A 26836-nucleotide genomic window follows, 5' to 3' on the forward strand; every position below is an offset into this window, starting at 1 on the left:
TTTGGCTGGAAATATATTGTTGCACATTTTCAAATTTAGGTATCATAATCTTTTTGAGTAATTGTACGTCCGGTACATATTTTTTTAAAGCTTGGAATCTATTCAGGGTTTTCCATGTTATACGCACGGCCTTAAAATCTTAATTAACATTAATATAAATTTACAGCGATTCTTATATAGCGAACTTGAGACTCGTTAACGATAAAATAATAAACAGGAAGAGGATAAGATAAAAACACCAAGAGAAAAATAAAGCAGAAGTTGGCTGGGTTAGTTATTTGTAATGTACCGAGTAATTTTCCGCGCGCTAGATACTTTTCAAAATCATTTTTACTCATCCTATTATGTGTTCAGTTTTCGTCGTATCGTTAAGAGTTAACATTTTATTTGCAGTACACTTTACTTGCCGAGATTTCATATACAACAATCCGGTAAGCCATTAACTATAAAAAAAGTGACACCAAACATATATAGTATACATACATACATACATATATATATATATATATATATTGTATGTATATTTATATATATGTATATATATATATGTATGTATGTATGTATGTATTTAGATATATATATAATCTATATATATATATAATATATATATATATATATATATATATATATATATATATTATGAGAGAGAGAGATAGATATAGAGAGACGAATGAGAGAGACGAGAGAGAGATGAGAGAGAGACGAGAGAGAGAGAGAGATCAACATATTACAGAAAAGAAATTACTAAGCCAATGACGTAGGACTTTGAAGTGTTGTGGCCAGCTGTTTTCAAACTGACAAAATAATAATAATAATAAATAAATAAATTCAAGACAGCCCCAATCATCGCTGGCTGAAACCATGACATCGAACCATTGACCCATTCAGCCGAGGATGAATGGTACCCTATTCACCCCGATTCAGCCGCGAGGAGGAATTTCAGAGCGAATTGCTTATATACTATACCCTACATTGGCTGGTGTAAGGCGAGAAGGGGAAGCAGGACACCATACTTGTGGTTCACTCATATCTATTGAGGGCAGGGGGTCATGTTCACTCGCCTGCTTAAACAGCAACAGCTACAACAGCTGTCTGGGCTGGCTGTCTGTTGACGATGTGTTGAGTGAGAGAATCACTTTTTTTTTTTCTTTTGAAGGGAGGTATTTTCTGATGTTCAGTCAGTGGTCCAGTCACTGTGAACGTTCGACAAGCACAGCTCTCTCTCTCTCTCTCTCTCTCTCTCTCTCTCTCTCTCTTCTCTCTCTCTCTCTCTCTCTGCAAATTTGCCAACTCATTTTTAATTTCAGTTATATCCCTTGGAACGTCGAGTAGTTTTTGAACTAGCGCGCAGTTTTTTATATTTTTTTTAATTTTTTTTTTTAGTCAGTTGATGTCATTTTAAGTTGTTCACTTTTCTTACCGAAGAAATTGGAATCATATTTTGCGCTTTAGTTGTTTCTTCACGCTTTGTGGTCCTGATTATATCTGTTATTTAGAATTCTTTGTAGGTTACGTTAGTAAGTGGTTTTCCGCTTCCACTAGCTACCCACGTACTAATATTACTACGACAGCTGTGTTTCGGAGTCCACGCAATCGGTAAATCCCGGAATTGAATTACACATCGACTTAATACATGAAGTTTTTTTTTTCCTATTTTTTTTTCCTTTTTTTTTCCTCGGAGTCCAATTTAAAAAAAAAAAAAAAAAACATGCATTTGGTTACCCCCAGGAATCAGTTACGACGTATTCGAGCCGTGGAAAATTCTAGCACAATAAAATATAGATTAATAGATAAGAGGAAATCAAAATAGAATTACTTCGCCAAAAAAAATGAATAAATATAAATAAGAATAAGAATTCGTAATGTGATTTTTCCGTTGATTTACGTGACTGTTGTATTTAAACCGGATGATTTGCCTCTCTCTTCTCTCTCTCTCTCTCTCTCTCTCTCTCTCTCTCTCTCTCTCTCATATGTCCTGTTTTCCCACTAATACCCTGTCTCTTGCTAGTGTCTATTCACGTAATGTGAATAACCCCCCCCCCCCCCCTCTCTCTTCTCTCTCTCTCTCTCTCTCTGATGTTATAGTAAACAGCAACAGTGTGGAAGAGTTTAAAAGAAAGCTAGACAAAATCATTAGGACACTGAACGAACAGTAAAATCTGCTTTTGAGATAAGTAAGCACACGCTGTCTCCTCTGTTGGACTAACAACAAGCCTTTGAGACATCCTGGTCCTTGTAACTCTCTCCCTCCCTCCTTCCTCCTCCTCCTCCTCCTCCTCCTCCTCCTCCTCCTCCTCCTCCTCCTCCTCCTCCTCCTCCTCCTCCTCCTTCTTAAGACGCGCAAATAGGTTTGACCGGATACGCGGTCCCTCAAACCTTCCCAAATTATTGCGCTCAAAGGAGTTCCTCTTCCTGCGAGCACCGAGCAGGGGACGACCGGAAGAGAGACGCCTGTAATTGTATATATCGGTCGGATTTCGAAGAGCTGTGGTGCGGAGGAAAGTTTTGGGTAGGCGTCTTTATTTTTTTTTTTTTTTTAGGGGTTTGTGTCTTGCAAATTGATTGATTTATGAGTTTTGGTTGTCATTTATTTATTTATATATATATTATTATTATTATTGTTTTTTTTTTGAGTGGTATATTCGTGCGGTCCTCCTCCTGGTTCAAATAAGCTTTTTTGCTTTTGTATTTTTATTTTTTCAGAATGATGATAATAATAATAATGACAATAATAATACTAGTGATATATTATAATAGATCCTTAGTGACTAGAATAAAGGGCATATTAGTAATAATTATTTTTCTTCAATATTTTGCTTTTTTGAGGGACTTTTCCTCCTGTATATTTTTGAACGTATTTTCCCATAATAATAATAATAATAATAATAATAATAATAATAATAATAATAATAAAGTTAGTTATGCTACCCCCACAGTTAGTAGAATCAACAACACAGAGTTAAGTTTGAGTGGACGACCCCCCCCCCCCCAAAGGAAAATAAAAAAAACGCAAGCGACGTAGAGCCATTTAGCGTGACTAAACGAAATTGAACTCCGAGAGAAGTTGAGAGAAAAAAAATAAACAAAAAATAAAAATATTTATCTATATACGGCATGATTGTGCTGTACATCATGACTTGTACATCGGCGCTGACTAGTCATCTGCATCATCATCATCCATCTCACCATTTGTAAAAAAAAAAAAAAAATTGTTGCACATTTCCGAGGAATTATGGTCCGTTGATCTTATTTTTTTTTTTTTTGCTTGATGTTTTTTTTACACGTGTGTGGGAGCTCTGGTGTGCTTGATGTTTTTTTTATTTTTTTTTTATTTATTTTTTTTTTGGTGGATTAATATTGGCCTGGTCTTGAAGAAATGTCGAGAGAGTTTTCTTGTCCGATGGTGTTGCACATTCAAGGCGTATTTTGGATGTTTGAAAAAAAAGGAGAATGCTCTCTCTCTCTCTCTCTCTCTCTCTCTCTCTCTCTCTCTCTTCTCTCCTCTCTCTCTCTCTCTGTGGAACAAATACAATTGCATTTGTATGTTTATGTTGCGCATATTATTCATATATAATATGTTTATATATATATATATATATATATATATATATTATATATATATATATATAATATATGTTAAGCTACAAATGTCCTTTAATAATCCAATCGGCTATACCTCGGAATTGATATATTTTCATATTATTATAAGAAGGAGAATTTTTGTATTTGATGATTATTTCGTCCTCTCGTGGATTCAAACCAGCACACAGAGGAGAGATCAGAACTTCAATGACTTTATAAAATTTCATATGTGTGTGTGTGTCTGTCAGTCTATATATATATATATATATATATATATATATATATATATATATATAATATATATATATTCTTTTAACGTTACGACCGTGCGTCTACCCACCTCTTTGTCTACGTTGTATGCAAATACATTTATGGGGTTAAAGAATAGAGTTCTTTAGACCTTGGGTATACATATACCTGTCCCGACAATAATCCCCAGAGTCGGTATTGAACCTTGCTCTTTTCTTTTATATATTCTTTTGTACTCCAACATTTGTCGCGAGTTGTCCAAGGTTTTTCTTGTGTGTGTGTGTTTTTTTTTTAAACCTTGCTCTGGATTATGATGCTTCTGATATAGTGTGTAGATGTATGTTTGTGTAATTATATTATATAAATAATTATATATACATGTGTGCGTACTTAATTTGCAAGTTAATGACTTATACACTGATACATTGTTTTTTGTTATTTAGTCTTTAATTATCCGGAGATATCGTTCACTGTGTTGAATTTCCTCTATTATTATTTTTTTTTCTCATCACATTTGTGATAATCATTTTGGTGCTTCAGAACTGAAGAATATTTACCGTTGCACATTTGTATTTGCCCTGACAGCCAAGATATCTGATCTGCTCGCTTTTAGAGTTCTTCTTAATTTCTTCCTCGAACTCGAACACTGCAACGTGTATCACACGTAAAGGAAAGATAAGAAGGTTTAAAAAAGAAAATAAATGTATCGACAGATCATAAAACGGATCATTCTCGCCCGTTTAATCATCTGCACTTTCGTACGAACACATTCCTGCTTCTGAGATCCAGTGCTTGCATTATTAGGGGGGGTGGTCTCCACCCCCTCCCCTGCAGCCCCGAACTGGCCACGCCCCCCTCACAGCCCCTGTGGTCGTCGTTCTGCCTTCTTGTGAGAGAGGAATGGCGGATCTTGTCTTCTCTCTCTCTCTCTCTCTCAAGAACTTTTGACTGCCTCACTCACACACACACACACACATACACACACACACACACAGACTGTAGTTTAGAGGATTTGGGTTCTAAAAGTCCAGCGTAAAAGAGAGAGAGAGAGAGAGAGAGAGAGAGAGAGAGAGACGTAGAGAGAGAGAGAGAGAGAGATGAGAGAGATGTATCTAAGATAGATATAGTCCCAAGAGCGAGAGAGAGAAAGAGGAGAGAGGAGGGGAGAGTGAGGAGAGAGAAAGAAGAGAGGACGAGAAGAGATTGTAATCTAGAAATCAGATCTACTGTCCAGGGAGGAGAGAGAGAGAGAGAGAGAGAGAGAGGCAGTTTATGAAGAAGAATCCCAACTTGTGAGGAATATTGGGGGTTGGGGGGGGGGGGCGGTTCGAAGTAAGAGTGAAATTAGTAGATGACAGTGCCAAAAGATAATGTGACCGCCGAACCGTCATTGTTTGATGACTATCCGAGCTGGCCGGTCATCGGCGGTTTTCTTGGGTGGGTGAGAGAGAGAGAGAGAGAGAGAGAGAGAGAGAGAGAGAGAGAGAGTAGCACAGAGGTATTATTTTGTCTCTTACGGGGGATCGGTCCAATGCACCGTCATTTGTGATACTTTGTGATATTCACCTGGGATTGTTTTATTTTATTTGTTTATATAATATATATATATATATATATAAATATATATATATAATATATATATATATATATATATATATTACTACGTGTTACATGAAGGTAAGATGTAAAAGCGAAGGTGGAATATTTTTTCTTTTAATTTATCGATCACGAACATAAGTAATAATAATAATAATAATAATAACAATAATAATAATAATAATAATAATAATAATAATAATAATAATAATAATAGTCTGGTAAAATCGAACTAAACAAAAAAAAAATTCATGAAAATAGAGAGGAGAGAAACAATATTCCAATTTAGTGTAACAGAGAGAGAGAGAGAGAGAGAGAGAGAGAGAATGTAGTTTAGGATTTGGGATCTATAATTCCAAGCGTAAGAGAGAGAGAGAGAGAGAGAGAGAGATTGTAATTTAGAAATCAGATCTACTGTCCAGGTAGAGAGAGAGAGAGAGAGAGAGAGAGAGAGAGAGAGAGAGAGAGAGAGAGAATCAACCACTGATCTCTAGCTATTAACACAAGCAGTATTGGAGGTTACACAATGTAGCTCTGCGGTCACACACACTCTCTCTCTCTCTCCCTCCCTCGAACTATTAAATACGAACTCTGATGCCTTCTCGGGTATTGCCAGTCATGGTGTAATAACAGTGGGCTTTCATTGTCGCTCACAGGTAAGTCTGGCGGAGTTCACCATTTGAATGCGCACGCTGCTGCTTCACGTCGAAGTAGGAAAGTCCTGTGTATGTGCATTCCGCGGCGCGCTTGGCCCCACTGGCGTTGGTATTTTCCCTGGTGTGTTATCTCTCTCTCTCTCTCTCTCTCTCTCTCTCATTATTTTACTGTTTATCATGTAGTGTCCGGTATCTTAATGATTATATATTTGATATATATATATATATATATATATATATATATATATATATATATATATATATATACGTATATATATATATATAATATATATATATATATATATATATTATCATTTATCAGCATATATTGTAAGATTACATTTACTTACATTATAGGTGTAAGATGAAAGAATGTTTCCTTTTTATATCAAAAGTTATTTCTTTGTTAGTGTAGTCACTGAAAAACAAACATAGGTTAATAGACTGCCGTACATCCCCCGCACAAAAGAGAGAGAGAGAGAGAGCTCCTTGTTCATTGTCTGAAGATAATGGTACTTGAGAAAATATTGGATTTGTTGAGGCGAGTTATACCCCCCCCCCCCCCCCAAAAAAAAAAAAAAAAAACCCCAAAAAAAAAAAGTTTATGGTCATTCGAAGTTCAAGTTGACGCCCCTGGCGGAGCCATCTCTCTCTCTCTCTCTCTCCTCTCTCTCTCTCTCTCTCTCTCTCTCTCTCTGTCGAAGACCACGGCAGATTGACTCTGGGAAAACATTTCTCTCAAGGTGAATTGAATGGTTTTCCCTAGAAAACTTATTATTATTATTATTATTATTATTATTATTATTATTATTATTATTATTATTATTATTAGTTATTATTATTATGGGATGGCTGCATCATTTGAATTAGTTTAGTAACTTGAAGGATACAGGCATCTTATATATCATGACTTCTTCAAGAGGAGAGTCTTGTTTCATTTATTATTATTATTATTATTATTATTATTATTATTATTATTATTATTATTATTATTATTGTTTCTGCTTGTGGTTTTTTGTTTTTGATCTTGGAGCAGAGAAACAACTTATTTAAGTAAATATATATGACACAGGAATCTTAATGTTTTTCTTGGTGTTCCGAAGACGTTTGCCTTGAACCTTAGAGCATAATTGCCTCTTGAGTGCAGTCTACTGATCGTGAATTTTTTTTTTCTCTCTCTCTTTCAGTGTTATTACTGGGTCTGGTAAGCCTCTTTGTGTGTACGTACGCGCGCGTCTCTTGTCCATAAGGCGCTCTTTATTCGACGTAAGATCATGTTTCTGTGTTCAGTAATGAAGGGGTTGAAACTGCCGCGTCGAATAGCGCGAGTTATGAGGTCATCTTATTATTTATTAATTTAGTAAATAAATAAATTTATTAATTTAGTAAATAGATAAATTTGTACAGTATGATGCACAGTCATATTCTTGATTGTGAAGGCGAAATGTATTTGTGAAAGTATGTTCAGAGCTTAGAGCTTTTTTGTCCATCCTTTTGTGGAATTGATTAGTCACTAAACTGTATGTATTTGTTTAGTTATTTATATTTTTATTGGCTTTCCACTTTTTTTTCTCAGTTATATGAGACTATTGACGAAAGGATAGTAACTGCAGTTGTTCGTATTTTTCTCGTATGATTTAGCTGTGTAATGTTGAAAAATGAAAAAAATATTTATTCTTTTGTATGTATATATACATATATATATTCACACACACATATGTGTATAAATGTATTTACGTATATAAACATAAGTACATTCGTACTCTCATTGAATATGTACCTTTCAAAGTAACAGACGCACCTGTCAGAATGAACAGTTCTGAAGGTCAAACAGGTAAGTACTTCTAAATTTAAAACTATTAGCATTTAATTAGCTTGACTCGTGAGACTGAAAAAAAAAAAAAAAAAGGTCACTATTGCAAACTAAGAGATTTTGGTTATAAACTATTGGTGACTTGAGAAGCCTTTTAATGTGAATTAGGTAGAAGGTCAGGTAATGTTGAAAAGAGCCAGATAAGAGACTATTTTCGTCTGAACACGAAAAGTTATGCATTCTCTAGATTTAGAGGAAGGCTTTAAAAGATTGAGCCAAGATATTCCCAATTCCTCGTTGGCCAAGTGGTTTACCTGCTCGCCTACCGATTCGATAGCCCCGAGTTCGATTCCCCGCTCTGCCAACATGTAATCAGAGGAATTTGTTTCTGGTGGTTAGAAATTCATTTCTCGATATAATGTGGTTCGGATCCCACAGTAAGCTGTAGGTCCCGTTGCCAGGTAACCAGTTTGTTCCTAGCCACCTAAAAATATCTAATCCCTCGGGTCAGCCCTAGGAGAGCTGTTAATCAGCTCAGTGGTGGTCTGGTTAAACTAAGATATACCAAGGTAGACAGTCTTCGGCAAATAAAAAAAATGATCAGAAAAGTCTAAAAGTGGATTATTATCCTTAGAAAACCGAGGGTATTTACAAGTGTGCCAGCGTTGTCTGACCGTCCCCATGTTTTCTGTCCGTCCTCAAATTTCAAGCTACTGAGGCTAGAGGGCTGCAAATTGGTCTGTTGATCACCCACCCTCCAATCATCAAACATACCAAATTGCAGCCCTCTAGCCTCAGTAGCTTTGATTTCATGATAGGTTAAAGTTAGCCATAATCGTGCATCTGGCAGCTTTAAGACAGGCTACCACCGGACCGTGGTTGAAGTTTCATGGGCTGCGGCTCATACAGCATTATAACGAGACCACCGAAGATAGATTTTTTTCAGGTGGCCTTGATTATACGATATACAGAAAACTCGATTGCGCCGAAAAAAAACTTCGTTACATTTTTTACTTGTTTTCTTATTACCATTTTCCCCACCTTAGAATAATTAAGGTTTTGATTTAATTTTTCCAGAAATGAATTTATGAAGTAACATAGAGGGATGTGGTTTGTGATGAACAAATCCTTTTCGAAAATAACTTGCAAAGAGAACATTACCAGAAGCGTAACAGATAAGACACGTTCTATTCAGGTGCAGAAAAAGAAGATGTCTTTGTTATCTAACCTATCCATTGTCGTCCAAAATCAGTTGAATGAAGCGTCCAGAAGATTGCGCCTTATCTCGTTTTGTGGGACGTCAGGGATCCTCATTGATTGTGATATGCGCCGACAGAAATAAACACAAGACTCGGGAAACGAATTTTTAATAAATATTTGGGTATTATTTTTTCTTATTGTTTTATTTCGTAAATTGGTGATGAATTGGTATCGAGCCGTTCACTATCTTAAGTAAGCTGTGTTCGATTTTCAAACAGAGTATATATGTGACCCTTCTGTTCATCTGATCAATGATTTAGGTACCAGGTTGGTAGGCGAATGCTGTAGGTCAGATATATATATATATATATATTATATATATATATATAATTATATATTCTTCTTGTTCTTGTCGTAAAGATTTAATCACTGTTACAAAGAAATTATATTACCATGCAGCCATGTCATATAGCAATCGATGTTGATGATAGTCATGCAAAAGCCATAATGCTATATAATCTGTCCATCATAGTTCATCAAGGAAGACGCGCTATATCTTCAGTCTCGCGATATATATATATATATACTATATATATATATATATATATATATATATATATATATATAACGTGTTGTCCTAAAAACCTCTCGCATCAAAATCAGTCATTTTATAAATATAGTTGCTATCATGTCGTAATGACCCGTTTGTCACGGTAACACGTCACAAATATAAAAGGCGAAGCTGGGGTCCTGTCCTGACATTTAGTAAGTATACGGGATTAAGTCACGTTGCAAAGGCCACTTGAGGTATTGTTTTTGTTGATTTTGTTATTTTTGTTGTTGTTATTCCCATTGATAACCTTGGCTTTAACTGGAGCTCTCTCGTGAGGTTTTGCGAATGTTTGGACGCGTCCCGTCCTGTTGCTATGGAAATTCTCTCTCTCTCTCTCTCTCTCTCTCTCTCTCTCTCTCTCTCTCTCTCTCTCTCTCTCTCTCTCTCGTTTTAAACGTAAATACAATTTGTATTGGGTTCCAACACCTACGTATAAGTTGCAGTTCAGTGGACAAACCAATCGACAGTTGAATTACTTCCAAGATGTCCTCCACCAAAGAGGGGGATGATCTCCAAAGAAGGATTCTCTTCAAGGGAGGATGATCTCCATTGGGGCATGATCTCCAAAGTGCGATTATCTCCTAAGAGGGACGCCCTCCAAAGATGGATTATCTCCAGTGAGCAGTGATCGCCAATGAGGGATGATCTCTAAAAAGGCATGAGTTCCAGTGAGGGATGATCTCCAATGAAGGATTATCTCCAGTGAGCAGTGATCTCCAAAGATGGATGATCTAAAAGGCATGATTTCCAGTGAGTAATGATCTCCAGTGAGGGATGATCTCCAATGAACGATGATCTCCAGTGAGCAGTGATCTCTAAAGAGGGATGATCTCCAATGAGGGATGCCCTTCAGTGAGAGTTGATCTCCGATGAACAGTGATCTCCAATGGGGTATATGATCTTCAAAGCGGGATGTTCTCCAGTGAGGGATGATCTCCAATGGGGATGATTTCCAATGAGGGATGATTTCCAATGAGGGATGATTTCCAAAGAGGAATGATCTCCAATGAAGAATGATCACCAGTGGGGTATGATCTTCATAGGGGGATGTTCTCCAGCGAGAGATGATCTCCAATGAAGAATGATATCATGGGGTATGATCTTCAAAGGGGGATGTTCTCCATCGAGAGATGATCTCCAATGAGGGAGGATTTCCAAAGAGGAATGATCTCCAATGAAGAATGATCTCATGGGGTACCAATGAAAAATGATTTCGTGGGGTATGATCTTCAAAGGGAAAAGAGGAATGATCTCCAATGAAGAATGATCTCCAATGAGGGATGATCCTCAGTGAAGAGTGATCTCCAATGAGGAATGATCTCCAAGGCAAACCATCGGCTCCCTTCGGACTAAGGGAACCCAAACACGACTGAGAGAGAGAGAGAGAGAGAGAGAGAGAATCCTGCTGCTTCACAGAAATACGAAAATAGACACAGGTGAGAAGGCTAGATAGAAAATGCAGTCTACTCATTACGAGAAACTATACACTTACTACGCGATCGTTAGTATCCCGTGACTGACCTTACAGACCTTACAGACCTTACATCTTGTTCGGGTTGCCCCAGGTCCCTCAGTGTGAGGCACCTCTAATGTCTACCAGAGAGTTGCTAGTACATCTTCCGGTATATTTTGCATCCTTCCAATCTTGGATGGTCTGGGATGCAGTTTAGATATTTGTCGAGCTTATTCTTAAACATCTACGCTCACTCCTGATATATTCCTCAGATGAGCTGGCAACGCATTGAATAGACGCTGCATTATCGATGCTGGTGCGTAGTGGATTAATGTCCTGTGTGCTTTCCTTATTTTTCCTGGTATAGTTTTGGGCACTATTAATCTACCTCTGCTTGCTCTTTCTGATATTTTTAGTTCCATGATATTTTCTGCTATTCCTTCTATCTGTTTCCATGCCTGAATTATCATGTATAGCGTTCTCTTTCTCCTCTAGACTATATAATTTTAAGATTGTAGTCTTTCCAGTAGTCTAGGTCCTTAACTTCTTCTATTCTAGCTTGTAAAGGACCTTTGTACACTCTCTATTTGTGCAATATCCTTTTGATAGTGTGGGTACCATATCATATTGCAATATTCAAGTGGACTACGAACATATGTTTTATAAAGCATAACATGTGTTCAGCTTTTCTTTTTGTTTGTAGTGCCGTAACAAACATTCCCATTTTTGCTTTACATTTTGCCAACAGAGTTGCTATTTGATCATTGCATAACATGTTCCTATTCATCATCACACCAAGGTCTTTAACTGCTTCCTTATTTGTGATGGTCTCATTATTAGGTCCCTTATATGCATATAGCTTTCTTTCTCTGTCTCCATAATTTATTGATTCAAATTTATCAGAGTTAAATACCATCTATTTACCTCTGCCCAATCATATACTTTGTTAAGGTCTCTTTGTAGAGCGTTCCTATCTTTCATCACAAGTAATTTCTCTACTTATTCTTGTGTCATCTGCGAAACTACTCACTACCGAATCCTTCACATATTGTCTATGTCTTCAATCATAATAACAAACAGTATTGCAGGCTAACACCGTACCTTGCGGCACACCGGATATTACCTTGACTTCATCCGATTCTCGTCGTTTGCAATAACTATCTGTTTTCTGTTGTGTAAAATTCTTTTAACCATCTTCCTACTTTATCCACGATATTGTGTTTTCTAATTTTCTTCGCTAATATTATGGTCTACTTTATCAAAAGCTTTTGCAAAGTCTAAATAAACCACATCTGTTTCATTTCCGCTTTTCATATTTTTGAATATGTTCTCACGGTGGACTAACAGTTGGGTTTGTGTACTTTTTCCAGGTACGAAACCATGTTGTCCTTTATTAAACAAATTATTTTTTATTAAATGTTTCATAATATTTTTCTTCATTACCCTTTCATACACTTTCATAATATGTGATGTTAGACTCACAGGCCTATAATTACTTGCCTCTAGTCTTGATCCACTTTTGAAAGTAGGGGTAATATATGCTAATTTGTGCTCATCATAAATCTTGCCTGTATCTATTACACTTTGTCTTAATAATATTGCAAGTGGCTTTGCGATAGAATGAACTACTTTCTTTAACAAAATAGCAGGAATTCCATCAGGCCCTGCAGCAGCTCCATTTTTAATTTCATTAATAGCCTGCACAATATCAGCTTCATTAATATCTATGTCAGCTAAATATTCACTATTTTCATCCCTTACTTCTATATCATTATCTTCATTATCTATTCTAGGGGTGAATTCTCTCTTATATCGTTCTGCCAGTATGTTGCAAATTTCCTTTTTTTCATTCGTTAATCTCCTTCAATTCTCAGAGGGCCTATTTCTATTCTTCTTTTATTCATCTTCTTCGCATATGAGTATAATAGCTTGGGGTTTTGCTTGATATTTAATAGGGTTTTTTCTTCCAAGTCCCGTTTTTCATTTTCTTTGATTGTATAAATCTTTTGTTCTGCATTTTCTATCTTACTTTTTAGTTCTATAACTTTCCATGCATTTTTTTCTTTTGCAAGACCTTTTTTCCACTTTCTGATTTTCTGGAACAAGATCCTTCTGTCTCTTGGTATGCATGAATGATGTTTACTTTTCTTCTTCGGTATATATTTTTTTTTCCACTATTTTCTCCAATATTTTATATATCATCTCCGTATTTACCCTTATGTCATCACTTACGAAAATGTTATCCCAATCTTTGTTTAATTCTTCATTAATTCTGACCATTTTATATTTTTACTGTAGAAGTTGTATTTTCCATATCCTTCCCACTTTTTCATTTCTTGCTTATCTCTATTTTCACTTGCTTTGGAATGAAACTGTTAATTCTATGACATTATGGTCTGAAATATTCGCATTATAAACTATTATTTTCTTTAACATAATCATCTCGTTCACAAATACTAGGTCTAAAGTATTTTCCGCCTTTCTTGTTGGCAGGTGATTTATTTGTTGAATGTTGATTCTAGTAGCATATCTAATAGCTTTTCAAATTGCCTCTTATCTTCTGCACTACTATTACTCTCTTTTTTATATGTATAAGCCAACCAACAATCTCTATTCGTTCTTTCCATCTACGAAAGGAAAGTTGAAGTCACCAGATAGGAGAATAGTCCAGTCCTTGTGATTGCTACATATATCATCCAATTTTTCAATTATTAAGTCAAACTCTTTAGTATTAGGAGGTCTATATATTACTATGTTCATCAATTTTTCAGATTCAAATTCTACGCTATTAGTTCACATTCTGAGTTACTATATTTCTCATATATTTTTTCCTTGTTTTTTGTCTTTCCCATATATTGCGGTTCCCCTTGATTCCTATTTTTTTTTTTCTATCTGATCTATAAGTTTGGAACCCTTTTATTTGATCATCATTCCCAGTCTCTTGGGAATACCAGGTTTCACTTATATTCATTATATCTATTTTCTTTTCATTTTGGGTTAGTTCTTCTAAGTACTCTATTTTTCTTTTTGAGTTACTCGTAACTAAACCCTGCGCATTCATCACTATGATGGTTTGCGTGTTTTCTCCTTCATTTAATACTGGTAGTAATAAGGATTTTCCCATGTCTCTTTATGTTCTGGTATGTTGTTTTTTTTTCATTTCACCGAAATTCTGACATTAAAAAATCCAACTTTTCCATAATATTTGATCTTCCTTCATCATAATTATTCATTTTGTTCTGAATCTGCAATCTCCGCATTTTCTCCGTTTTCTGCAATATCCTCTTGCATAATAAATACAGTTATTATCTCTTGAGTAGAATTTCGGAGCTGATGCTTTGAAATTTTTTGCCCAGTCTTGGGTTATATATCCTTTGTACGGTGAGAGAAATATAATTTAGATTTTAGATAATGAGATAGAGTGGCATTCAGATCTTGTTAGGGATCCACTAAGTGGAATCATTTCGGTTGCGTCACGACATGTCGACAATACTATCGGACACTCCTTGACGCTATGATGGTAGATAACAGTGGATAAATCTCCTCTCTCTCTCTCTCTCTCTCTCTCTCTCTCTCGTTTAGATATGTATTCATGCTTTGTCGTTTTCATGAATTCAATTAGTCGGGAAGTTCGTGTTGCAAATCGATTTCTGTGTGGAAAGAGGCCTATTAGGTTTTTGGCTCAAGTGTAGTCTTCGACATTTATCAAATTATCGAGCAGGTACGAAGAAGTAACTCCCATATCTACCCCCACTTCCCTTCATCGCAATTACCTCCAGACTTTGATTATTTGCGTGTGTGTATGTGTGTGTGTGTGTGTGTGTGTGTGTGTGTGTGTGTGTTTAAGAGAGAGGGAGTTTTAAGATTTGTTTGTGTACGAGAGAGAGAGAGAGAGAGTAGGGGGGCGGGGGCGCTCGCACTCACGTCCCCGTGTAGCCTGATACGCGTCATTCATTGTCTTGTTGGCACGATAAAGAGGACGTCTTGAATTAGAATTGCCAGGTAGGTACATAGAAAATACAGGTGTATCGCCGTGATTATCAACAAGTGCGCCACAGTCCGTTTTATTGATGTTTTTATTACTTTAGTCCACGTTTGAACGATACTTGATTGTTACAGCAATAAGAATTGGGAAACGAATCACAGATCTATAGGTTTTGTCGCAGTGAGATAATATATATATCTAGTATATATATATATATATACTATATATATATATATATATATATATATATATATATATATATATTATATATTCTCACTGCGACATGTACTTATACCTACACTCGCGTAGATGCATAGGTCGACATTATTTATAACAATGAAGTCTGGTACAACGAAGACTAAAAATGCCCTTATAAATAAAATTAACCATATGTATTTCTAGGCCTCCGACTTTTAGGGTACGAAAGATAATCCGATTCGCTTTGTGTAGGCCGCCTTTTTTTTTTTTTTTTTTTTTTTTTTTAAGACTTAGCCTGAATATTTAAGGGTTTTAGAAGGAAGGAACTCTTCCCTTGGGGGATGTAGTTAGTAGCATGCTAATCACCTTTTGGGATGAGTTTGGTTTAGAAAATTATATTCAGTGTTATACAGGAGAATTCATTATTAAGAGCACCTGTGCAGTTGCATGCACTGTTAATGCTTGGTAAATATTACTATTTATATTTTACAATCGAGACATATATCAGAGTATGTTGACATTACTTTTGAAATAGTGTGTTAATTATTCTCTCTTTTCTGGACATTCGTTTTGCCTTGTAAATAGGAAAATGGGGAGGAAATATGTGAGCACTGAACACCCCACTGAAGACGAAGCATTGAACCGCCGGGCTCGTTCCTTCGGTCAAGATGCGAGACTGTTTTATTCGGCGGGGCCTGTTTGTTTTCCAGGTCGTTGAACTTGTCAGCTATGATTAGATTATTCGAGAGGGAGCAGCGCTTTACGCCAAAGAAAGTGGTCGTCTCAAATGAGAAGGCGAGGAAATCGGATAGTAATAGGTTTATTTTTTCTGTTAATTCCTATGATTCGCTTTGGATACTATTAGTATTGACGCTGGTTATCGATTTCATTATTGTCATGATTTACAAAATACATAAAATTGAAATAAAATACTTAAAATTAAAATTCACTGCCAACGCAACTGGTGGTACACATGAGAGAGAGAGAGATAAACTTGACGTTCTCCTAAAACAAAATCACGTGCAAACTGATTGATAACATCCCCGGAATCTTTTAAAGCAGAAGAGAGAGAGAGAGAGAGAGAGAGAGAGAGAGAGAGAGAGAGAGAGAGAGATAAACTTGACGTTCTCCTAAAACAAAATCACGTGCAAACTGATTAATAACATCCCTGGAATCTTTTAAAGCAGAAGCCACATCTACCCAACGCAAAAAAGAAAAGAAAAAAAAATTGTAAAGTTGTCCAAGCGAAGCTTTTTTTTTTCTTTTCCCTCGAGGAGAGAAGATGGCCGCCGTCAAGTAGTCTCTTAGAAGAAGAAGAGGAAGAGGAAGACGATGATGAAGTGGAAGTGGAGGAGGAGGAGGAGAAGAAGAACTTGATGACGCGGCAGAATCCCACCACTTGCCGTTTCACCGAATTTCCGTGGGCGGCGCGTGTCATCTGTTTTACGCTTTATTTAAAGTAATATTTTGTAGCGTCTATCTTTTATGGTACCGAGAGTCTTAGCGTCCTTACAAAGCAAGAGAATATGAATATAACCTTCCTGCTTCGAAAGGGCGATGTCAATCTCGTCTATTTTTCTTGCTGTTGATGTTATAAACCGATATAGTTTTTTCCTCGTTGGATGAGTGGTTTACGTGCTCGCCAGCCGATTTGGTAGTCTAGAGTTCGATTCCCCGCTATGCCAACGTGGAATCAGAGGAATTTGTTTCTGGTGATTAGAAATTCATTTCTCGATATAAGGTGGTTCGGATCCCACAATAAGTCGTAGGTCCCGTTGCTAGGTAATCAATTGGTTCCTAGCCACGTAAAAGTATCTAATCCTTCGGGCCAGCCCTATAGGAGAGCTGTTAATCAGCTCAGTGGTCTGGTTCAACTGAAATAAACTCAACTCTATACTCATGAAATAGATTCAGGGACGTTTTATTTTCATTAGTCATTACAGCATCTCTCTCTCTCTCTCTCTCTCTCTCTCTCTCTCTCTCTCTCTCTCTCTCTCTCTCTCTCTCTCTCTCTCTCTCTCTCTCTCTCTCTCTCGTGTACCAGTTGCATTGGCATTCAGAAGTTCAATATTCAGTTTCTTCAATATCGGTTCATAATTATAGATAAATGTTTCGCAGTATGTATATAGTTTTGCATGAGATCTAAATTTGACTGAGAGTGCGTTGTTCCCGTGTTCTCCAAAAGAGGAAGTACTTTTGCTTTAGTGTTTGTCTGTCTGTCTGGCTGTGAGTATGATACGTGGAATAAAGTACAGAATTCCTTTGCTTTTGCCTATTGTCGCTTGCGGGCCTTTACAGAAAACAGCAGTTTCCTGTCCATTCTGCTTTTTTAGCGGGATAGGTAAGATGGGTGAAAAGAAGAGTGAGGATAATTAGCTAGCTAGCTAATCATGGTAGGAAATAATTTAGAAAGTTAAGTATTAGTAAGAGTAATGTAAAATGTGGTTTATCCACAATTTTAAGGGTACAATTTTCTTACTATGGCCTTAATATTACCATTATTACAATAATGATTTTACATTATATTAACATGGTGAATTCTGTCATTCTCTTCGCCGGAGTTGCGTATAACCCTCGATTAGTTATTTTTTTCATTCATTTAAATATTGTCCTAATCCTTACTTTTTTCTTTCTTTCTTTCTTTTTTTTGAGTTGTTTTAAACTAAACGCTGACCCAGTCTCTCCGTCGAAATTCCAACCCAGTCCCTTCTTTTAGAGAGAGACTTTTAAAAACCGGAATTACTCGTTATAAGGTATGATGCCTGCTCTTGCATGGAGCCCAGGGTTGGTTTCACCTCCCCCCCCCAACCCCCTCCCCCGGCCACTACCCTACTCCTATCATCTATCAACCTCTCCAAGGAGGTCAGTCCACCCACCTTATCTCTCTCCGGGGCGTTATCTTTTTTTTTTTTTTTTTTTTTTTTTTTTTTTTTTTTTTTTTTTTAAGGTATCTGATCCAGTTGAAGGAAGATGAGATGAGTGGTTTGCCTCGTTTTTTTTTTTTTTTTTTTTTTTTTTTTGTATGAATAAGAGATATTGGCGTTTGGAAAAACAGATCTATAGTTTTTTTTTTTACTGGTATTTAATAAAGTTCATTGGTTTTTTTCTGGTATTTAATAAAGTTCATTGGTTTTTTTCTGGTATATAACAAAGTTCACAGTTATTTTCTGGTAATTGCTAAAGTTCATATGTGTTTTCTGGTATTTAATAAAGTTCATTGTTTTTTCTGGTATTTTATAAAGTTCATTGGTTTTTTTCTGGTATTTTATAAAGTTCATTGGTTTTTTCTAGTATTTAATAAAGTTCATTGTTTTTTTTCTTGTATTTAATAAAGTTCATTGTTTTTTTCTTGTATTTAATAAAGTTCATTGTTTTTTTTCTGGTATTTAATAAAGTTCATTGTTTTTTTCTGGTATTTAATAAAGTTCATTGTTTTTTTCTGGTATTTGATAAAGTTCATTGTTTTTTTTCTGTATTTAATAAAGTTCATTGGTTTTTTTCTGGTATTTAATAAAGTTCATTGGTTTTTTTTTTGGTATTTAACAAAGTTCATTGTTTTTTTTCTGGTATTTAATAAAGTTCATTGTTTTTTTCTAGTATTTGATAAAGTTCATTGTTTTTTTCCTGTATTTGATAAAGTTCATTGTTTTTTTTCGGGTATTTAATAAAGTTTATTGTTTTTTTCTGGTATTTAATAAAGTTTATTTTTTTCTGGTATTTAATAAAGTTCATTGTTTTTTTCTGGTATTTAATAAAGTTCATTGGTTTTTTTTCTGGTATTTAATAAAGTTCATTGTTTTTTTCTGGTATTTAATAAATTTCATGTAAAAATTCAATCCTTTAATATTATAATTTTAAGGAGGGGAGGAGGGGTTTGCTGGTTAAGGTGGGTTTTACGACGCCGAGGAAATGCCAGTAGGCTTAATGGGTCCTCTAAAAACCTGGATTTTGCAGTGGGTTGGTATCGCTTAATTGATAATCATTGAAGGAGGTCACCCCACCACCGAGCAGGGTATAGTAAGAGGTATGTAGACTTACATGGCACTAAGGGGAACTTGCCCCTACTGGTTTACAGTTACTAGTTAACAGTTTTGTTAGCAATGCAGAGACCGTCTCTGTTACCTGTTCTTAGCACTGTAATAAATTCTTCGTTAAAACAGGATACGTCTCATGTATAATAAAAGGTCCATTAAAACACGGTTTTCTCAACCTTTTTCTGGTGGTGGCCCCCTTCAATCCAGTGCAACAAGTTGTTGTGGCCCCTCCATGCCAACTCTGAGTTCTTACCACACACACACACACACACACACACCACACACACACCCGCCTTCCGTCCATCACCTTAATACGCCTAGGGAAGGTATATTAATGGTTCTAGTTTGAGTAGTACCATGTACTGCAAAACACTAACTTTCAGGCATGAATCAAATACCCAATATTAATTGGAAAAATATTTTATTTGAACACTTATCTATTTACAAAAGGAATAAAAAAACAAGGAATACATGTAGGTACAATTGGCTTTATCTTGAAAGGTTTCAGTGGGATCCCTGTGACTGATGCAAGGCTGCCAACTTGTCAATGTTTGGCTTGAAAGCTGTCAGAGAGAGACGTAAATCGCCTCTTTTTTCTATGTCAAGGCGATTTCGTGTCTTTGACAGCAGGTACATCACCCGACTGAAACCAGTCTCAACCAAGTAAGACGTGGGAAAGGCAAGTAAGAGCAACTTCACATCTTTCCAGAGTATTGGGTACTTCTTATACACATCTTGATTCATCCACAGCTTCTGGTGTCCTCCACGCTTGAACCTTGCTTGAGCTGTTGTGTTATTCTGAAGTTCAATGAGACTTTCTTGTAGGGTGACATCAACTTCAGATACATCAGCAATGAAGGGATCCACAAACCAGTGTGGCACAGTCATTTGGAGTAGGTCAGAGAAGCGAGTGACCATATCATTATGCAACTGCTTCAGATGGTCAACATACACTGCTAGGTCATCATCAAGCAGATCGGTGGATATAACTGTAATTGCCTCCTTGCAGGAAAACATGGTGGAGTTATTTCCTTGAAGCTCTTTGTTCAGAACATTTAGCTTTTCAAATATGTCAGACAGGTAGAAGATGTCACTCTTTGCATCAACAAGTTTCTGTCCAAGTTCTGTCCCACTAAAGAAAGAGATAACACTGTCCCAAAGTGCAACAAAACGGTTCAGGCAATTACCTTGAATTGAATGATTTTCAAACTAAACTCAAGCATATTAATGATTTATTTCAAAATATTACACATTTATATATTTTGTGGGTCCTAAATTTTCTGTGGCCCCCCATGGCCCCCCATTTTTCAAATTTTGCCTTGTGGCCCCTGAAAAAATCTCATGGCCCCCAAGGGGGCCATATGGCCCACGTTGAGAAACACTGCATTAAAACACTCTGGTTTAAAGCTAAGTCCTTGGCTTTTAAGCAGTGTTTTAATGGGCCTTTCATACTTATATAAACTGGGTATGTTGTCGTTTCTAGAAAACTTCAATTTAAGGTGGAACAGGATAGCCAGAAGACTTGTTAATATTCCGGAAATTGTTATTTTCTTTAAAATAAAGGCATAGCCGAGCTTTCTGGAATACATTACTTTTCCCATCATCAGGGTCATTTATCTATAAAATGATACAAAAAGGGAAAGAGTAAGAAAACTATACTGATTGACTATATCTAAAAACATTACAGCACTTTAAAATACATGAAACAAAGTAAAAAAGGAACATAAAAACGAAGTTAACTGCAAATAATAAAAAAACAATTACAAGTTAAAAGAGATTCGTAAAACGCAGAAATATATTGAGAGAGAGAAAAAAAAGACCTAAATATTCAGAGTAAAAATAAAAATAATGATTTGCTGTTAACTTAGTTTTTATGCTCCTTTTTTACTTTGTGTTGTGTCTTTTATGTTCCTTTTTTACTTAATGTCTTGTATTTTAAAGTGTTGTAATGTTTCTAGATATAGTCAATCAGTATAGTTTTTTTACTGTTTCTCTTTTTATATAATTTTATAGATAAGTGACCCTGATGGTGGGAAAAGTAATGTATCCCCGAAAGCTCGGCTGTGTCTTTGTTTTATTTTAAAGAAAATAATATCTGGAATATTACCACGTCTTCTGGCTATCCTGTTATTCCTTGTATATATTATATATTATTAGGGCTTGTGCCTTGTATGATGAGGCGCCCAATGAGGTAATGTTAGACTAGCGATAATCTTACGCTAAGTCGGTTGGTATTGCACTTCCATCTTCAATGGAGTGTCTGGGGTTTTGTAGATCCACTTACGAAGTCGGGATTATGACGATGAGTGTTTTAAACTCATGGTTAGGAGGTTTCTTGTAGAAAACACGAAGTATAAAAATAGATATAATTTCTTCTGAAGTTTTACATGCTGAAGATCAGATATGATTGTACAAGTCTTCTAATAACGATAGCTTGATCGCTTCTGCCAATGATGATGGCTAATCCTATTCCTCTACATGATAAAGCTTAGGTAAAGAGGTACAGGTCTTCTAATGACGATAGCTAACTCTGTTCTGCTGTCTACCATCTCTGTTACAAGTTATGAAGGAACAGACAGTAGTTCGAACATATGAACATACTTACAAATGACATAGTTTCATACGAACACACAATCGAATGAGACACGCTACAGATCACGTAGGCGGTAGTTGTCTCAAGCAGGGAGCTTGGACTAATGTTTATAAAACAATTGAATGACTACAGGTGACGGCATGTCAAACTTAGCCTACATACTTATTGTATACGTCATCTTAGCGTCTCTAGTCTGATCACATTCCTGCAAGCAATCTTTTATATATAGGACTAACATTCCATATTTTTATTATGTAAAAACATTTAACATTAGCTCGGTCAGCTACCAAAACCAACTACTGAATATTACTCAAACTGGACTGGCATTTGACTTATAGGAGTGTGATACAGACACTATGTGAATATATATAAGTAAATAAAAATTCATGGTGTACATGAATTGATTCAAGTAATAAAATATAAAACAATGATATTGGTAAATAATAAGTGATCACAGGATATATAATGATACAGTTTTTCACTTCATCTCATTAAGATACATATGCTACAGAAAATACTAATGTACTCTGATAATTGCATAGAATGAAGATTAACATGATAAAAAATATTATTTTAACTGATAAAAAATTTAATATATGAATTGATAAAATCATTAATGTTTATGCTGATTGATTCGTTGATTTTTATGCTAACTGTTATATATCTGATTCATTAATTCTATACTAACTCATAAATAACTGCAGATATTAGGTAAGAAAAAAGGTAACAGATTGAGTATAGGCTACCTGATTTGTTTATACATATGTATCTGGATTCATATCAATTATGATTAATATATGTGCACTTTAAATAGATTCCTATTGCGTACACGCAAAGATATATTTAGATTCTGTTATTTATGATCATTTATATAAGAGATTCCTATTGCGTACACGCAAAGATATATTTCGACTCTGTTAATTTATGATCAATTATATATATAGGATACATGACCGAGGTTATACTACTTCACTTTTAACTAGCTTTCGAACAACTTTTCGTCCATTACACAGTTCCAGACCAACCACCTTTAGCCCAAATGAAACGGCCTTTTTGTTCAATGGTTAAACAAGGGGAAAATTTGCCTGGGCGGGTCCAACGTTCCATTTTGCGCTCACACTTATTCTCTGCATCCTAAGCTACACGATTACGTTCGCGATGAATAAAAAAAACATCCCCAGCACGAGTCCTTCGCCAGCAAAGTAGAGTTGAATATCCTTCGGGTCGTAATTGTCGGAAGTATGTCCCTTTTTGTAGTCGATTCCGACGCCGCCGGAGATTCCGCATTAAAACGAGATTAACGACGAGATACGGTGTCGGTCGAAGAAGTCCATGAAATTCCTTTCACATTGTAGGCGGTTGTTACTTGACTGTAGTCGTCCGCTGCGACGAACGATTTTTTGAAGTTGCTATGTGAAACTCTCGTACTGCAGGATACTGTAACCAGGTTCCATTAATCAGCCTGAAGTGAAATTATACTTGTCACAAGGGCAAAGTAAATTCAGACGACATCCAAATACTGGGGAGGGAGAGAGCCATTTAGACCAGACTTAACCCCACATGAATTCGCTGATATTTTGGAATTCAAAAGAGTCCGCTGTACAAACTTTTTTTATCCATGGCATTAACAATGAGTGAACCTATCCAAGTCTATGATGACTTGTAAAAAATATCCATAATTATAAAAAATAAATAGATATCATTACGAATCTCAAAGAAAATTCGATATTACTGGTAGTAAGTTACTAGACAAAGAAGTGGAAAACGGAGCTAATTGTAAGATTGCCAGGCAACATAAGAGTCAAAGAGAAGATTAATCATGATTCTGTAGTTCTCTATGCTAACTGAAATTAAGTTGTGATAAAATCTGATCCTATGTGCCCTAACAAAAGTTTCATATTCAATTTTCTCGTGCGCATCCTCTGAGGTTAACTTTTAAAACATTATTAATAGGTAGGAGATGCAACGAAAAAACCCACTATGTAACTAATCTTCTATATAAACTTTGGGTTTTTCAAGAAAATGTAACATTTTCCCATGAATGTGATTTTACCTGGATTGTAATAAGCTAATGTTGCAAGTAAATAATCCATATCCATATCGTGATACTTTTAAATGTCTATGAGGTTCAGAAAAAATTAATTCATTTTGATGTTATAGAAATTTCTATTTCCTTATTTTGTTATTAATTTTAAAATGATTGCAAGTTGCATTGCGCACACCGATAGACACTTGTACCTAACGTCCTGCCTTGCCCATGGGAAGTTCGGGCTAAGCATTCCTTTCTCCAGTCAATCTGCTTTTGCAAGCAGAGACGACACACAGATGAAGCCGTGTAAGCAGATTATTGAGGTTAAAAGGAACAAATGCTGATACGGCAATGATGACGTCGTCACTTGGCAGGAGATTGCTCTCAGCCAGCTAAGAGTTACGTTACTTGCTATAATAAATACGACTTTAGGATAAATTTTTTGTTTTTTAATACTCGACCCACATGAGAAGAATGTCTGAAAAAAAAACAGTACCAAAATTGAACAATATATTAGTTTCATGTTGGAAAACTGCATAATTGTAATTATGTTAAATTAAATATTCCTTATTCAAAACTGTATGAAAAAGGTTTCCATACAATTCTATATATATTTATTAGCCCTGTATAAGATCATATAGGATTATTTCATAGATAACATTTTCACTTCTAGACTTCCTGACTTTAAAATCTCTTTTATTTTATTTTATTTATTTTATTTATTATTATTTTATTTATTTATTTATTTATTTAATTTTTTTTTTTCATTGACTACGAATATAAATCACCGGGACAGACAATATGTCAGTAGATTTTGGATATGTGTTTGAACTTTTAGCTTATTTGTCATTTACTAAAGCGTTAAGTTAGAGTTCAAATCTTTACGCATATATATTTGGATATTTAATTATCTATGGTTTACGTTTTGCTTATGATTTTATCGTGATTCCTTTTTATTATAATTTGTAACCCTTCCGACTTCTTACGGCGTGTATTATATTGACTCCACTTGTATCCATATTTATCTTATTTTTTTTTTATATTTATTTATTTATATATATATATGATTTGATAAAATAATGGTTGGCTTGAATATGTGGAAAAGTGTTCTAGCGGCGTACCGTATAAGGCTACTTGCGGCATCAATTCTATAGATACAAGATATAAATGATAAAGGTATTTAAAACCGCGAGAACCGCTATAATCCCGTTCGGATCCAATATCACGAGTTGTAACTCGTAAGACATTGACACTTCCTATTTAATTATCAGTTATTCTACCAAACCGATTGACTCTGGGTGATAAAATATATTATTGGTTTTCTTAATGGAAAGGAATTCACACCACGTGTTAAGGAGATTATTATTGATTTACACCACCCGAGTCACAGATTATTATGTGTTGAATTCCATATTTACTGATTTAGCACTCATAAATATTCCTAACGCACTCATTGCGGTGTTTGTTTTTGTAGTGCTATTAACTCTATATAACGTGTCAAGGAACTATTAACACTAAGAAGTGTTTATTCCCTCTGTCAGACTCGTAATTCTGTTAATAATTCTACGTATACTCTTTCAAGGATTGATTTGGCACAGGATAGGCCCTTAACTGACAGGTGTCTTAGTGTGTCCCTTGTTTTCATGACACGTGTTACAATCAGTTATGTGCTTTTTATATCTGTAAGCATTGTAGGCCAGTAAAACATGGATTTGGCTTTCTGTGACATAGTAGGGAACCCTGGATGACGGAATGCAACCAGTTTATGACGATTGGTATGAAAGAGATTATTACTAATACCTGGTCGTTAGTCATCTGCTGTGTTCTTCGGGTTTTCCTCGTCACAGCCTACATATATATTACATTTGATTACATTATTCTGATACACATACTTTAAATATACTTTTGCTTTAGGGTTTCCGCTCGAAGTGTTTATTGTTTTTGCTTAGCTGCTGACCCTGTTTCCGTTTCGAAGTGTTTATTGTGGTGTTTATTGTTTTTGCTTATCGCTGTTGACACTTGCTTGTTCAGTTTGTAACAGTTTCTGCGCTCCGACCCAGATATTCAATGCTCGCGATCTCTTGGGTTAAGGAATTTTCTTGTTTAGATACGTTTTTAACAATAGCACGGATGTTTCTATATCTTTTAGTCTAATTAATGGTTTTCTTTGCAGTATGGTGCGGGATTGCGGGATAATGCGTCAGCTATGATATTTGCTTTCCCAGGTAGATATCTTATCTTGGCTCCAAAGACCTGAATGATCATTGTCACCGAGTTCCCTTTGGACTGTGATTAAAGCCTTTGAAAAACTCGGTAAAGGACTCATGTTCAGTAAGGACTTTATCAGGATAGCCATAGATTATGAAACTTAAAATGTACTAGTGAGTTAAGATACCTAGCCCTTCCTTGCCTATTACTGCATATTTACTTTCAGAGGGCTTTAGTTTACGTGAATAAAAAGCTATAGGGAAGAACTGTTTATCATATTACTGAAGTAGTATCCCTCTTACCCCTTGGTCTGAGGCGTCTGTTGCAATAAAAAAAAATTCCTTATTTAAATCAGGGATTTTTAAGTTAGGTAAGCTGCATTTTCCGCTTTTAAGATATCGAACGCCTGTTGATGCTTTTCAGACCATAATAAATCTACGCTCTTCTTCGTAAGATCTGTTAAAGGAGCTGTCATGATTGAAGAGTTACATATTTACATACGATTGTAATACCCACTACAGCGCAAAAGTGCTGTACCCCCTTGTTTTACGTTAATAAGTACCGGAAAGTTATGAATAGCCGACACCTTACCATGGACTACTTTTAAGACCTTGACCAGACACATAA

The 26836-nt window shown here is 35.6% G+C and overlaps 2 protein-coding genes across 5 annotated transcripts in view; one reads left to right on the forward strand and one right to left on the reverse strand.

Moving 5' to 3' along the window:
• Positions 1-26836, forward strand: part of LOC135224338 (uncharacterized) — a 227642-nt gene that overhangs the window by 103712 nt on the left and 97094 nt on the right. The gene's annotated exons all lie outside the window — the stretch shown is intronic.
• LOC135225110 (SCAN domain-containing protein 3-like) lies at positions 19884-20396 on the reverse strand. The gene has a single exon (XM_064264367.1). The coding sequence runs from the start codon at positions 20394-20396 to the stop codon at positions 19884-19886; it is 513 nt and encodes a 170-aa protein (XP_064120437.1).

The sequence above is a fragment of the Macrobrachium nipponense genome, chromosome 12 (genome assembly GCF_015104395.2).
Source record: "Macrobrachium nipponense isolate FS-2020 chromosome 12, ASM1510439v2, whole genome shotgun sequence".
NCBI classification, from domain to species: domain Eukaryota; kingdom Metazoa; phylum Arthropoda; class Malacostraca; order Decapoda; family Palaemonidae; genus Macrobrachium; species Macrobrachium nipponense.